At 40.2% G+C, this 14,742-nt stretch overlaps 1 protein-coding gene across 7 annotated transcripts in view; it reads right to left on the bottom strand.

Moving 5' to 3' along the window:
- Positions 1–14,742, bottom strand: part of NR2C1 (nuclear receptor subfamily 2 group C member 1) — a 92,180-nt gene that overhangs the window by 35,134 nt on the left and 42,304 nt on the right. For all 7 annotated transcript variants that reach the window (XR_016441828.1, XM_090042897.1, XM_090042892.1 and 4 more), the window contains 5 exons: positions 10,770–11,000; positions 8,014–8,095; positions 5,720–5,899; positions 2,298–2,445; positions 923–1,013 (listed from right to left, as the gene is read on the bottom strand). Coding sequence is in view for 6 of the 7 variants with exons in the window: in XM_090042897.1 (XP_089899023.1) it covers positions 923–1,013; positions 2,298–2,445; positions 5,720–5,899; positions 8,014–8,095; positions 10,770–11,000 (732 nt within the window). In the remaining variant the exon portion in view is untranslated. The remainder of the gene's footprint in view (positions 1–922; positions 1,014–2,297; positions 2,446–5,719; positions 5,900–8,013; positions 8,096–10,769; positions 11,001–14,742) is intronic.

Genomic DNA, 14,742 nt, shown 5'->3' with positions numbered 1-14,742 from the left:
TTCTCGCCCTTAAAGTGGTAGGCACCTACAGTGCCCTGCCATACGGACTTTGTATTAACACCTCATATCACTCAACCAATTCTACTATTTGGCACAGTAAAGTGGCCTGAATTTATGTTTTATTTCTTCCAGATTCTCAACTTGCAAAAATTGGAGCAAACTTTCACAAGACCAAATTTTTTAGCATACCTGCAGTACACATTCATGAGAACTGCATGTTGGGTTTGTTCCATTCAGGTTGGTAGTAGAAGGGGACAAAGTCTTAACCCTCCCTCCACTCCCAAACATTTTTTAGTATTAATTTAACTTGTTAGAGTGCATGCTCATCAGCCATCTCCATATTGGCACTGGAATTCTTCATTCTTTCTTACTGAGAAATTTGTGTGAGCCCAGATACATTTTCTCCCAATGGTTCTTTTTCTGCAATTCCTGTGTTCATGGCAGACATCTGCTTTTAGTTTTTTCTCCTAATCAAAGCTGGTATTTTAACTCTCTGATAATGTATAGGGTCCATATTCCCTAACAAATTTGAACGTGATACTCAACTATTTTTAGACCTACAAAATTCACTTGGTTTAATCTCTGAGCACCTCAAACATTAAAATTTACTAGTAAAAAGTACAAGAAAAGATCTAGCCATCAGTTTAAGCAATGTAAAATAGTCAAGCCCAGGACATGCTTTTCTAAAAAGAAGAGTGGACATATTTTTCAAAAAAGTATTTAGTACTTTTGTTAAGCAGGGCTATAGTCAGTTTTCAAAAAAAGGAAATATCTATAACAGTGGGTAACCTTGTAAAAGTTGGTCAATATTTCTAAAAGGAATCTTTTGACAACGGACACATCAGAACAACAAAACAAACAAAAAGCCCCTAATTGGTTGTATTCAAAGTTCATTTGGTATTTTAGGTATGTAATCATATACCTTATCTGGTGACATCAGCACAGTAGGCTCATTTTTTATTCCAGACTGATGAATATTAACAAACATTCCTGACTCTAGTAGGCCTGTTGACCTGAAAAACAAAAAAGGCATATATTTTACTCTTATGATGTCAAATCTTACTTTATTTAATGGCCCCTCTATATGTGCAGATAAAGGCATGTTGGGCTTTAATACACAATCCACACAACAGTGCCTCCTGCCAAACCACACATGCATGGCAGGAGGCATGACTAGGACTGTGAATTAGATCCCATCTCACTTTATTGCTAGTGCAGGAGGAGCCCAATCCCAGGCTCTCACTATGCTGGGAAGAAGCTACATCCTGCATCTGGGAGCCCCCTCAGCTGACGTGGCTCCCAGCTGTGTGGGTACCCCATGCACCCTTGTGACTGGGATATCGCAGTTGCTTCAATCTCTCAGCTGTGCAGGTGGTGGTGCATACTTACAGCTGGGAGATTGCAGCAGTCAAGGTCTCCCAGTCACAGGGGTGTATGGGAGCCCCCCTGAAGCTAGCAGCTCAGGTTGCACATGGGCCTCTCGGCTAAGATTTCAATCAACTGACAGGGCTCCCAGGCACAGGGGCCCCATGCCACACATTCAAATAATGGCATAATAGGAAGCAGCTACAAAGTTATTACATGTATTTTGTGGAATAATTTTATAGCTTATTCCTCGTTTATCACACCATTAACTGCTTGAACATGTGGTTGGGTGACCACTTAAGGCATGACTAACTGATTAATCATGCCTTAAAATGTAATGTGCAGAGGGGGTCTAAAACATGAAGCAAGATTTCCACTAAACTCAGGACTAGTAAGTTGTAATACTATGTCCAGTTTTAACATCATACTTCATGAAAGATGCCAACCAATAGACATGGTTCTGGGAAGAACAACACAAATAAGCAGAAGTCTAGAAAACATGGCATACAAGTAAATACTGAAATAACTAGTTTTGTTAAGGCCAGATAAAAGACTACCAAAGAGGGACAAAGTTATATTCCTCAAATATGTAAAAAGATACTGCAAATACGAAGGTAACAAACTGTTCTCCAGATCCACGGATGATAGGACAAGGAGTAATGGGCCTAAACTGCAACAACAGATTTACACTGGATATTAGGAAAAAAAACCTTTCTAGAAGCAGGGATTCTTAAGTACTGGAACAGATTAGCTAGGGAGGATGTAGTCTCCACCACCAGGTATTAAGATCAAACTGGAAAAGTATCAATTAGGAATGCTTCAGAGATTGCTGATTTCTTTGGAGCAAATGGCTGGGCTAGATGACCACTTAAGGACCCTTTTAACTCTAGGCCCCATGAATAACCCTATAATATCATACATGTTAAATGTACCTTGCTGTTTCATTGTCTGTTACAAAAGTTGGAGTTGCAGCTAATGGACTGCGCAGATCTTTCCGTATGTAGATCTTTTCCGTAGAAGCTGCACAATTTGAAGATTTTTCTCGTGATACTTCAATAGGCTTCCTCTCACACTGAACAGCTAACAAAATGGTGCATTAACTGTTAGGTGACAACTCAAAATTTAACAGATGTAACATCACAAACAACAGCCTAAGAAGTAACGCACTGTTTCCAATTACAGCAGAGAACCCTGCAGTTTAAAATACATCTTTGGAAATGCATCTTATACAGAAGTTAAAGCAATTAATAAAGACTTTAGGTAAACACATACATTTTGTTATGGCTACTAGAATGGCAAAGGTGTTAAATTCCCTACGCCAAACAACTTAAAGGGGCAATAATTTTTACATTTAAGATTAAATTTAAAAAAAAAAGAGGTGCACCAATAGAGATTTTTTTGGCTGATTCCAATGGCTGATTATTAACCAGCCATATCAGCTGATACCGATCCAATTGTCGATATGCAGCCTGGCATCTGGTCAGTAAGTCTGTGGCCGGGAGGGCAGATTGAGGCCCCCCACCATGGTGAAGGAGGGAGTAAGACAGCAGGCAGACACAGGTGCTGCCCAGCCGGTGCAGGGTGCAGGACAGAGCTGCAGGAGGTTTGTCTGGGGTACATGGGAGATGGGGAGGGAGTGGCAGCTCCTGGCTGCTGCATGCATCCCAAGGGAAGCGTGGTGGGCATGGTCCCCTCAGATCTGAGCAAAGGGAGAAGATGGGCTGCCTGTTGTGGGCTCGGGGCCAGCAGATGTGCTGGCCTCTTCCTGGTGGTGGGGAGGGGGCTGGGCAGGGGTTGTGTTTGGGGCGGGGGGGCAGCAAAAGCACTGGGAAGGGTGACTATGGGGTGGGCTACAGCCACCCCAAAAATTTCACTGTAGCCCTCCTCCCAGTGCTGCTGCTACCCTCCCCAAGTGCAGCTCTGGCCCAGGCCCCCCTGCCCAGAAGAGGCCAGTACAGTCCCCAGCCCCGAACCACATCAAGCAGCCAGCCCTCACCCTGCGCACAAATCCAGGGGGCACATGTCCCCCATACCTCCCCTGGGAGTTCATGCAATGGCTGGAAACGGCCCCCCCTACCCCCGCCCTTTGTGCCCCCTGGACAAGCCACCTATGGCTCCGTGTCCTGGCAGTGCCTGCCCCTGCCCAAGTCCTATTTCCTCCCTCACCGTGGGAACCTCTATCTACTCCCCCATACCCCATACCCCTTCCTCCCCACAGACTTACTGGCCAGATACTGCTCTCCAAGCTGCCGGGCGGCATTCCTGGTCGTATGCCTGTGCACATCTGCACGTAGCATTTATCAGTGATATCATTGGGTACACCGGCAAAAAAAGCCGATTGTCAATAACGTCAATTTTCCTTTTATCGATACCAAACATAGACTGCTTAAAAGAAAAGAAAAAGGGTGTTTTCTCCTGTCTGGATCCCTTCCTGGAAGCTGCTCCTTTCATTTGCAAAAGGGTACCACCATCTCCTTCTTTGTGCTGCCTATGGAAATTTGGTCTACTCGGGCTGGCCTCAAAGCTCAAAGTAGCAAGTCTGATTCTATGGGCTCTCATGGAAAATTTCTCTTAAGAAAAAATAGCTAGAAACAAACTATTAATGTAAGTATAGGTTTTTGTCATTGTAAAACAAAAATGCTGACTAAAAGTGTGGAACTTTTAAAAGTATTTGGAACTTATTTTTTCCTCTGTTAGAGCAGTTTTAAAATAATCTAACTCCACTTTCATTAATGGAACCACCACAGAAAAGTGCCATGAATCAGGCTTGTAAACTATAGTCTCAACAAATACATAATTTTAAATAGGCCTCAATCTACTTAGCTTATTTAAAGACATTAAAAAAGTTAGGAACCACTGGATAATACTCTATGAATAATCTGTCTTTATGGCTCCATTTGTGGAACTGTTTTAGGGCTCAGCCTGTACAGCCATGTCACCTGGCCTTTAGGGCTTCTCATTGGGTCTGGAAGTAGACAGTCAGCATGGATTCACCATGCCTGATCAACCTGATTGCCTTCTATGATGAGATAACTGGCTCTGTGGACGCAGGGAGACTAGTGGATGTGGTGTACCTTGACTTAAGTCTTTTGATACAATTTCCCACAACATTCTTGCACGGAAGCTAAGGAAATATGGGCTGGATAAACAGACTGGCTGAATAGAAAACTGGCTGGAGCACTGGGAAAGGGTAGCAATCAATGGCTCAATGTCTAGTTGGCAGTATTAAGTGGGGTGTCCCAGGGGTTGGTCCTGGGCTGCTTTTGTTCAATGTTGTTATCAATGACCTGGAAGATGGACTGGCTGGGCACCAGCTCTGCAGAAAAGGACCTGGGGGTTACAGTGGACAAGAAGCTGAATATGAGCCAATAGCGTGCCCTTGTTGCTAAGTCGGCTAATGGCAGACTGGGCTGCATTTGTAGGAGTGTCGCCAGTAGGTCAAGGGAAGTGATTATTCCCCTCTATTCAACACTGGTGAGGCCACTTCTGGAGTACTGTATTCAGTTTTGGGCCCCTCACTACAGAAAAGATGTGGACAATTTGGAGAGAGTCCAGTGGAGGGCAACAAAATGGTTAGGGGGCTGGGGCACATGACATATAAGGAGAGGCAGAGAGAACTGGGCTTATTTAGTTTGGAGAAGAGAAGATTGAGTCGGGATTTAATAGCAGCCTTCAATTACCTGAAGGGAGGTTTGAAAGAGGATGGAGCTGGACTGTTCTCAGTGACGGCAGATGACAGAATGAGGAGCAATGTTCTCAAGTTGCAGCAAGGGAAGTTTAGGTTAGATATTAAGAAAAAGATCCTCACTGGTGGTGGAATCTCCATTCTTGCAGGTTTTTAAGACCCAGATACACAAAGCTTTGGCTGGAATGCTCTAGTTGGGGATGATCCTGCTTTGAACAGGGGGTTGGACTAGATTACCTCCTGAGGTCCCTTCCAACCCTTATTTTCTATGATTCTATGACCGGCAGAGAGGCCCAGGGAGGGAGAAGAAAGGCAAGGCAGTCAGCATCTTGTCTGCTGCCCCCTTTGTGCCACTCTACCAGCCAGTGCCTTCCCCTCCAGGGCAGGTTGTGAGGCCCGCCAGGGAAGGGAAGACTTAATAAGAACTTATTAAGGTTTTTTCACTGGTTTCATGGGCAACCCTGGATTTTGTGGGCAACCGCAGATTTCATGGTTTGCACAAAATTCGTGAAACTATTTAGGTAGGCCTCTTATAGTACGTAATCCTGGGTACACCCCAATTTGATTTTAATATAATTAAGTATATGTTTTATAGCTCAAACCTTCCTAAGACTTGTTAAATGTAACATAATAAATCCATATCCTTTTACAATTCTTCTTCATACTTACAATCTTGTTTCATTCCAAAAGCAATACATCGTTGCAGCCTACAGTACTGACATCTGTTCCTGTGATGTTTGTTAATAACACAGTCTTTTGTTCCTCGGCATGAATAAACTAAATTTTTTCGTATACTTCTTTTAAAGAATCCTTTGCATCCCTCACATGTTACTGCTCCATAATGACGTCCTAGTCACAGAACAATATAAGACAAGACACTGCTATCATTCTCTCTCTTTATACTTGATATTTACTTAAATACATTTTCAGTTTTACAGACTTAAGTCTGAAAATATTGGTGATTTACACAGATCAGTCCTTGCAAAAGGCAAAGTATAGGCAACTATCAGACATGTCTCAAAAGTGGATTACTTCAAGATTTCAAGGAAAACACATTTTAATTTTCTATGTATTTTTCTTTCTTTACAAATTTCTGCTTCAGTATCTAAAATTCACAGCGTTTACCATTTGTTCAAAATGCTGTTAACCATTTCAAATGGCACAAGAATGTCATTTCACACGGCACAAGAATGTCATTTCACACAATGCTTAAAAAAAGAGAAAAGAAAAAGAGAGAATGCTTTTATGCAGTTTGAAATTAATGACTTAAAAATAAAACACTTGTTTGGTTTGGTTTATTTTCCAAAACACTTATTTTTCAACTTGAGTGCATCAAAAACAGCTCTACGTAGAGTACCTCCATTCTTTTATTCAAACTCACTGATAACAGAACTTGCTTAAAAAACCAACACCACCCCCCGAAAAAACAAACAAACAAAACCCCACACAATCTGGCTTTCCAGTCTGCAGGGTATTGATAAAAGCTAGTTTCAAACACTTGGCAAGCCAACAGCCATTTGGATCATGCAGCTGCTTTCCAAAAAATTTGGTGCTCTTGTAAATTTCAATATAAATGTCAGACAAGAATGCCAGTTTCACTGAGCAGTCCAAGACGGTCGCTAGGTTCCTTGGATGTGGGGTCAACCAGCTGGGAATCCAGGCATTTAGCAAAAGTTTGTCAAAAGTCTGTCAAACTTATGTTCTGAACGAAAGCTTTAGGCTCAACAAACCATCATTTTTTTGATGAAACTGTTTTACCAGCCCAAGTCCAAGTATTTTACTCCAACTCTTCCTTTCCTTTCCAGGAGAAACACTTTAGCAGCCCCTTAATGTTTGTCACCTCTATGTTCGCATCTTATCCATTCTCTTTCAGCCTCCCTCAGATATGGAAACTTTAATGGAAAGTGCCAGTGAAGGTACAGCTAAGGTCTGATGTACTAACTAAGGTCTATCATAGAGACTTCATAAAGACTGTTGGATGGGACAAATTACTTCCCCATAAGCTAAAATCTAGCCTTTTTTTTTTTAATATATAAACACTCAGCTAAGTCGTGTGTGTCCCCCACACACACGTCCTTTCGTGCAGAGTGTGCACAGACAGGATGAAAGTTTCAGCCAAACAATGCTGGAGAAGCAGAGATTGCAGCTCTGTGTAAGTGGCAGATTCTATTTTCCTGTTCTAACTGGGTTCAAATTCTGGCAGACTTTGGTTATGACAGAGCTGGCAAAAAGTCAGGATGGATACCAGAGCTCTCCATGGACTCCTCAGCCACCAGTGCATTCTTGACATTGGCTTTTTTCATACTGCTTGTCCATATTTTAAGCTCTCTGATAACACTGAGCAGAGCACTTCTTGTTTTTCCCTGTTTATCTTAACAGTTCATATGCACATTTTACTCTCCTGATTGTTAATTCAATTATAAAGTGTTCTTATAACTTCAGCTATTTCAAGGACCATGAATCAAACTACCTAGATCAAATAACTTGTAAGAACACTTTATAAAGTCTTCCTTTCCTGTTACACATTATGAGTAACCAACAACATTTTTTCACTGATACTTTTTCCTTTAAATTTTAAAGTCTTTCAGAAAACAGTAAAAATGAAACAGTTCATTTTACTTTTTTTTTTAATGTAGGTGCCTGAATGACTTGTCAACTTATTAATTTGAATGTTGCCCATTATGTCACGTGAACATGAAAAGGCTTTCATAAAAATACAAGCGAAAATAATTTTAAATCAAAAGTTTGAACAAATGCTAATTTATTAAAGCTACAGTTAAAAGCTCTCATTTCTGGACAGTTTTAGCTATGCTTGGTATGTTTTTATATGAAAGGACAATTCAATCAAATTATGTATTAAAGCATTCTAATGGAGAAAAGAATATACCTATGTATATAATCATGCAGTCTCTAAAGAATAACCTTAAATTGCTTCCAAAAAGTGTCAATGTAGAAGAAGTTACCTGATGCCTTGTCTCCACATACAACACAGAGATCAAATATTTTATTTAGGGTCTGTTCTGCAGAAGAGTTGTCTGTTAAAATCTGGAAAAAATATTACATTATTTTTCTTCTCTTTCTTACTTAAAAGAAGAAAAAATAAAAAGCAAATCTCATCCTTAAGAAGCCCCTTTCTAAAATGCAGATGTACAACGTGCCAAGTCCCCTCAATTACCATATATGACTTTGATAGCTGCCTGTGTTTAGACATACTAGTATGCTAAGGAAAAACAACAATCAGGGTAAGGTGAAAATTTTCAAGGGCCAAACTAAAACCTATCCAGATACTTTTTTTGCAGAAAGTATTTGTATTTTGAAAAACGTTTGTCATCTGAGCATGTTGCTTTCTGTGCTATATTGCATGCAAGGAAAATTAAGAATATTCCAATGACTAAATGTAATAATAAAGGCATCTATACACCTGTGCCGAGGTATGAGAAGGGGCGCTTGAAGTAAAGGAGCTCCAAGAGTCACTCTAAAGTGCCTGCAGTGTCATCTGTATTCAACGTCCCCAGCTTCAAAATGGTGGCTTTAGTTCAAGCGCCCCCACTGTTGTTTTGAAGCATGAGAATGCTGAATGGATGTGACATGGAGGCTGCTGGAGTGTGTTAATTAACATGCTCCAGGAGACTCTATTTGAGTATGCTCTGACCCGTGTTAATTAGCATATGTTAGAGCAGATGTCTGGCGCATGCATAGGTGTCCATAGGGATTAAGCTATTCACAGCAATAGTACCAGTAGATCATTAGCTCTACAACTTCAAATACTTCAAATATTATAACTAATGAAGCACACTGCATAATAAAAAGGACCATGTAACTGCATAATTAGCAAACATCAACTTGATGGTAAGAACTATGCAAAACAGAAATGAATAAAAATGGAAATCCCATTAGAAAGAGCTAAACACTGGGACACTTCAAAAGCATGTCTCATTTCCAATGCTTTCTTGTGGGACTGTTGAGTCTTTCACTCTTGTGTTGCCCAAATCAAAACAAGACCCTTCGGTGGGAAATTTTGATTAAAATAGGAACTTGGGCTGAAGCATTAACTTTAGTCAGTGAAGAGGGATAAGAGTTACAGGTATTTCTAAAACAGTTTTAAAATTCAATTCTTGGTAATGCTCATATAGATCAAAACATACACACATTCATTTCCGGTATAGTTAAACAAGCACTTACTATTTCAGGTACTACATCTGATTGCTAATATTTTTTGGTTATTTTTTTAAATAAATCACTTAAATAACAACTTATCTTAATGATAAAGCATAGAAAATGACCCTTTAATTTCACCACAGTTCCTATAATTCAGTACTATATATGATCATGACACTATATAGATCATGCAAGAAGTTCCTTGAGTCCTTCCATAGGCCAAACAAACTGAAATCAGGAGTTTTATTTAAGCAAGGTCAACAGGATTTGTCCCATGAGGAGGTCAAGTCCATACCTCCAAGAGTTCACAACCTATCTTGGATAACTGACAGACCAAACCAGCGTTGCCATGTGAGATGATGCAGAGTCACTTTGAGTAAAAAGATGAATGGAGAAAGGCTTTGAATAAAACATACATTTCAAAGTAGGATTTCAAAGATAGGAAGAGATTTTTGTGCACAGGACACGGTAGGTTGTTTCAAATGAAGGATGCAAAACCAAAGGAGGCATAAAACTACAGATGCAGGAACAAGTTAGGAGAAAAGATAGGAAAGAACATGAGGAGAATGTAGGATTAAATGAAAGCCTTGTGTTTTATGAAGGGAAAATTAGAAAGTAAATTGCCATTAAAAATAGTAATTACTGAAAAATTCATCAACAGAAAACAGAGTATGACTGCAAATACTCCAGAGGCCTTACCTCAGTGGCTGTCAACCTTTTTAGACTCAAGGACCCCTTGTTAAACTTAAGGCACCTTTCAGAAAATGCTAGCTCTTAATTTTCACTGGGTTTTTTTGACTACAGAAAAACAACAGAGCAATTCTTCTGTTGGAAAGAACTCCGAAGGACCACAGTAGGGCAGGGCGTTTTTAACACTATGGATTTCTAGTTGAAATTTCTGGGTTTATCTTGTGAATTGTATCTGTATACTTAACAGTACTAACATTGCATGATAACCTGGTTGAGAATCACTGCCTTGCATGATAACTTCTGAAAGTACAACAAATATTAAATACAGCCTTTCCATCTTCCCCCAAATTCTTTGCTTTACCCAACTTACACGGGGGCTGGGGTGGTGAGGGTGTCAAGGCTCATGGTTGACAGACCAGAGGTTGCAAGTTTGAGGCTACAGCAGAAGAACTTGTGACACAGCTTGTCAGATTTGAAAGACACGAGAAAAAAAAAGGAAAGGACACAACTACATTCACCTTTTTTGTCCTTCCATGCTTTCCATACATTTGGATCGGGCATCCCAACCCAATCTGACAGGCCTTCAATGTCTTCTCCCTCAAGCCTTCTTTTCAAAATAATTTATGCAACAAGCACTGTAAATGTTATCCCACTGACCCTTATACTTTTTGAGTTTTACTTAAAAGAGTACAAAAAAACATGACACTACAACACACACTGAAGAAGAAATCACTTCCTTCATTCTCAAATTCTATCAGGGATTATATACACTAAAAAGACTGAAAAGACAAAACCAGCACAGACAATATTTGAAAACAAACATCTCTTCTTATCCTATTTGAATATTATAAAATAAAAGTGGACGCTTTACCTGGATGTGTTGCGCAGATATATCAGGAGAGGCAAAAAACAGCTGATTGACACCTGCAGCATCTGGAGTTGCTAGGAAAACTTTTCCAGGAGTAGATTCTTGTCTGGCAAGGATCACCTTGCTTGGGGTAGAGCCATCATGATTTGTTAAGATGAACTGCTTGCCTGTTGTGCTGTGATCAAGTGCTGTAACAATCTGTATCTTCTGGCCCGTCTGCTGATCTGTGACTATCTGATAAATGCATTATCTCAAATTGTTATGGTATGTTAAGTTCATTTTGGGGCCCTAACTTGCACCAAAAAGAAAGGGACTTTTGTGTTTGATTTCTATGTACAGGACTGCCCTCTCCCAGTGAGTTAAGCTCAAGCAAAAAACCACTGAAAATAAAACATATCCATAAACAAACTTTAGAGGTGTTTGAAATCTTGATCTAAAACCACATTCAAATTTTGTAAATGGTCCACATTTTTTTTACAGATCACTGAACAAACTCAATACTCTCACTCCCATGAATTTTAGAACATTAGAAAACCTACTCTAAGTTCTAATGCTCATTCAATCACTCCTCTAGTAGCTCTAGTCCTCTAGCAACCACCAATGAACAGTAGAGCAAGCAAAAATGTTATTCTCAATTGAATATACCAGGGGTAACCAAGATCCAGTCCCTGGACCTGTGTATTCTGGGCCTATGTGGAGTTGGATATTTGGCAACAGGACAAATGGCAATAGTGTTACCAGGGAGTCATTTGAGTTGGGCACCACTGGAATACATGCATTTATTTAACATCCTTGCACATATGCCCCTGCTAAAGAAGATGAACTAAATATTATATTTCTCCCTGCCACCTTTTCTTTCTTTTAAGGAATGTTTCTGGCAATAAGTTTCCTTTAATAATCAAGAATATAATTTTTAAGGATAAAAATAAATATTTTTTCATTTATTTCTTATTTTCAAATAAAAATAAAGCGGGTCCATATTCATTTACGTTTTGCTAACTGTACATTTTGCCAACATGTCAGAAGATATGAATCTTAAAGATTTGGGTACAACAGTTAAGGCTGAAGCCAATTTCTATTATAAAACCTATTTCTAATTACTGCCAGTCTCTCTCTCAACTCTGTCCAGCAAAACAAGTCTTTGATGAAGGATGCTCAATTTATTTTAAAAAAAAAATCAAAGAGAATCTTTCTAAACAGAAATCCTCAGCCTATTGATGAGTTATAGGACAGTAGAAATAACCCTAATTTGAAGTTTTTACTTAAAGTTAACTTTAATGCCCACCTGTTCCTTGCAGATCCTTGTATGTTCTCTATTACTACAGGCAGTCCTCAGACTTACAACACAACTGGTTCCTGAAATTGCATCTTTAAGTTGTAACTCAGAACCAATTTTTCCCATAGGAACTATGTTATAAATTGGGGATTGGTTCCTTTACTACAGTCAACACAGCCAAATCCAGTTGGTAAGTCTGTTGTGGTGGGGGAGGGAAGGTGCTTGTGGGGGCAGATCAACACCTCCACAGAGGGAGGGACTGGGGCTGGGACATGGGTTGGGGCAAGCACTGCGCAGGGAGGGGGTGGGGTGGCTTGTGCTGCTGTGCGCCACCTGTCTGGGAGCTGCTTGTGTGGTGGCTTGTCCAGTGGCTCTCACCGCTGCTCCCACTGCCAGCCCCCTCCTCGCTCTCCTTCCTTCCCCACGAACACAACAGACTTACCAGCTGGATGCAGCTGTGTTGACCATTGTAAAGGCAAAACCGGAGTGGGAACCTCGAAACAGGGTGTCAATTTACAAATGTTGTAAATGCCGTTTGTCTTAACTCGAAAAGCCGTAAGTCGAGGACTGCCTGGTATAGTATTTTGAGCAGGGGTGTCAAACTCATCTGGCCCACAGATGAGTGGTTCAGAGCCAGTCTGACTGAACTGGACCCACAGACCAGCCCATTATTCTGGTCCTGCTCTGACTGCCACGTGGCTAGGTCATACAGCCCTGGAGACACCGCTGCGGCTGGCACAGAGCTGTGCTGCTTGGCCTAAGACCCACCCCTGCAAGCTGCACGTAACTACTCTGGGGCTGTGCTATACATAGTAGCCACTCCACAGGCATCATGCAGGGCCATCTAGTGCACACTGCATGCTACTTGTGGGTCACTGAGACCCACAGGCAGCACCAGGGGCTCTATCTTTGACACCCTTGATTTAGACACTTCAGTCTTTCACATGCTTATTACTCACAAGCCCCCTGGTGGCATGAGGTAGAAATAATGGGTGCCGCCAGATGGGGGTGGGGAATATGCTCTGTCGGGAGCAGAAGCCAGCAGTGTATTACTTCAAAGTGGCTCTGCAGCATCTGTATAGATCAGGTGCTTAAGTGGGGCTTCTTGGTGCTTTTATCTAATAGCTGATTCAATCAGCTATTACATAAAATTGCCAAAAAAAGACCACTAAAGCACCCAATCTTTACACATGCTGAGAAAGCCAGGTGCAACTAACACGCTACCTTTTCTGGGCATGTGCTGGGTTTGGCATGGGAGCATGCTGAGTCTAAAGTAAAGCACCATTTTTGGTTCTTTTGACATCTGCAAGCAGCCGATATTCCCATTCATGGGTTGGGAAAAAAGGGCATAAAAACTAGAGTGAAGCTCAAAGAGGACCAAGAAATCTCTGACTCACATGAAAACTGAAAAATAAGTCTCTCCCTGGCCCAGGCTAGCACATTTATTATTGCTTCCTCCTTTAAATTTTCACCCTGGTTAAAAATACATGCATAGTTTATATCAGTGGAGCCAACCTTTTTGACAAGAAGTGCCACACATTAGCCCTGCATCCTTCCTGAGTAACATTCCAATCTCCTCTTACCCAAGCAGCTGCTTTGCTTTCTGCTCCCTGCCCTATCTGCCACGGTGTTGCCTGTATCCTCCTCAATCTGACATTTTCCACACACATAGGCTGCCTGTCCCCTAGGCTGGCCACTTCTGATTTTTTTTAGGAAAACAAAGTGTACATATTATAATAAAGAATCACTTTCTCCAGTTCAATAGATGCTTTACATTATAGTTTATTTACCTGTACACTATAAAACCTGTACACTATAAAACTCAAAGAACTCCTTCCTGGAATTTTAGCAATCATTCAGACATATTTGACTGCTTATTTTTAATAGATTTCTACTGTATGTTATTTTTGTATGTCTATCAAATCTAGATAAACCCCCCCAAAATACACTGCAGTCAATAGGGTTCTGTGCAAAAGTACACAAATCCATCTAAGCAGACAACTTGAGGCTAAAAATCTATTAACTAGAAAAAAAGAAGAAAAATCGCTTATAAAGCCACCCTCCACTGTGAATATCTCAGAGTTCAATAAGGTATTGCATTTCTTAGTAATCTGAAGCTGAATTTTGCCACAGGATGCATTTGATTAAACAGGGAAATTAGTTCATTGCTTTGAGTAATGAATGCATGATTTTTCAGTTGTTATTTCATTTACAAAACTCTGTAGTACTCCAGGATAAGTTTCTTCTCACTGCTTTTCAAGTGGTATTTTTTTTTTTTTTATATTCAGAAGCCTTAGCTTCCAATTGGGCAGCTCTTTAATACATCTGTGAAACTGCTCCATGCATAAATTAGAGAAATATGAAGTTATTCAGTGTTTTGTTTTACTATGTTCAGGTATACAGAACCATAATTACAATATACTCCATGTAAACAGAGCCAGGTGGGAGCAAGTATTATCATCTAGTAGTAAAATGACATTTGAGGGGGTTTCTTTCCTGAAAAAAAAAATATCAAACACTTTCCACAAATTAAACTCCCAAAGTATTCTAATTTGGAACCACTGAAATATTTTGTTTCAACATTGCCAAAATGTTTTGTTCAGAATATTATCATTTTAAAATTAAATAAGTATAAATATATATATTAAATCAAAATTTAAAAAAATTAAATAAACTCGAAGTTAAACATTCTGAACATTT

Source organism: Crocodylus siamensis, chromosome 4, assembly GCF_052110815.1.
Source record: "Crocodylus siamensis isolate JL-2025a chromosome 4, ASM5211081v1, whole genome shotgun sequence".
NCBI lineage: Eukaryota > Metazoa > Chordata > Crocodylia > Crocodylidae > Crocodylus > Crocodylus siamensis.
Note: the sequence above shows the minus strand (reverse complement) of the source record. Positions and strands in the feature narration are given on the sequence as shown.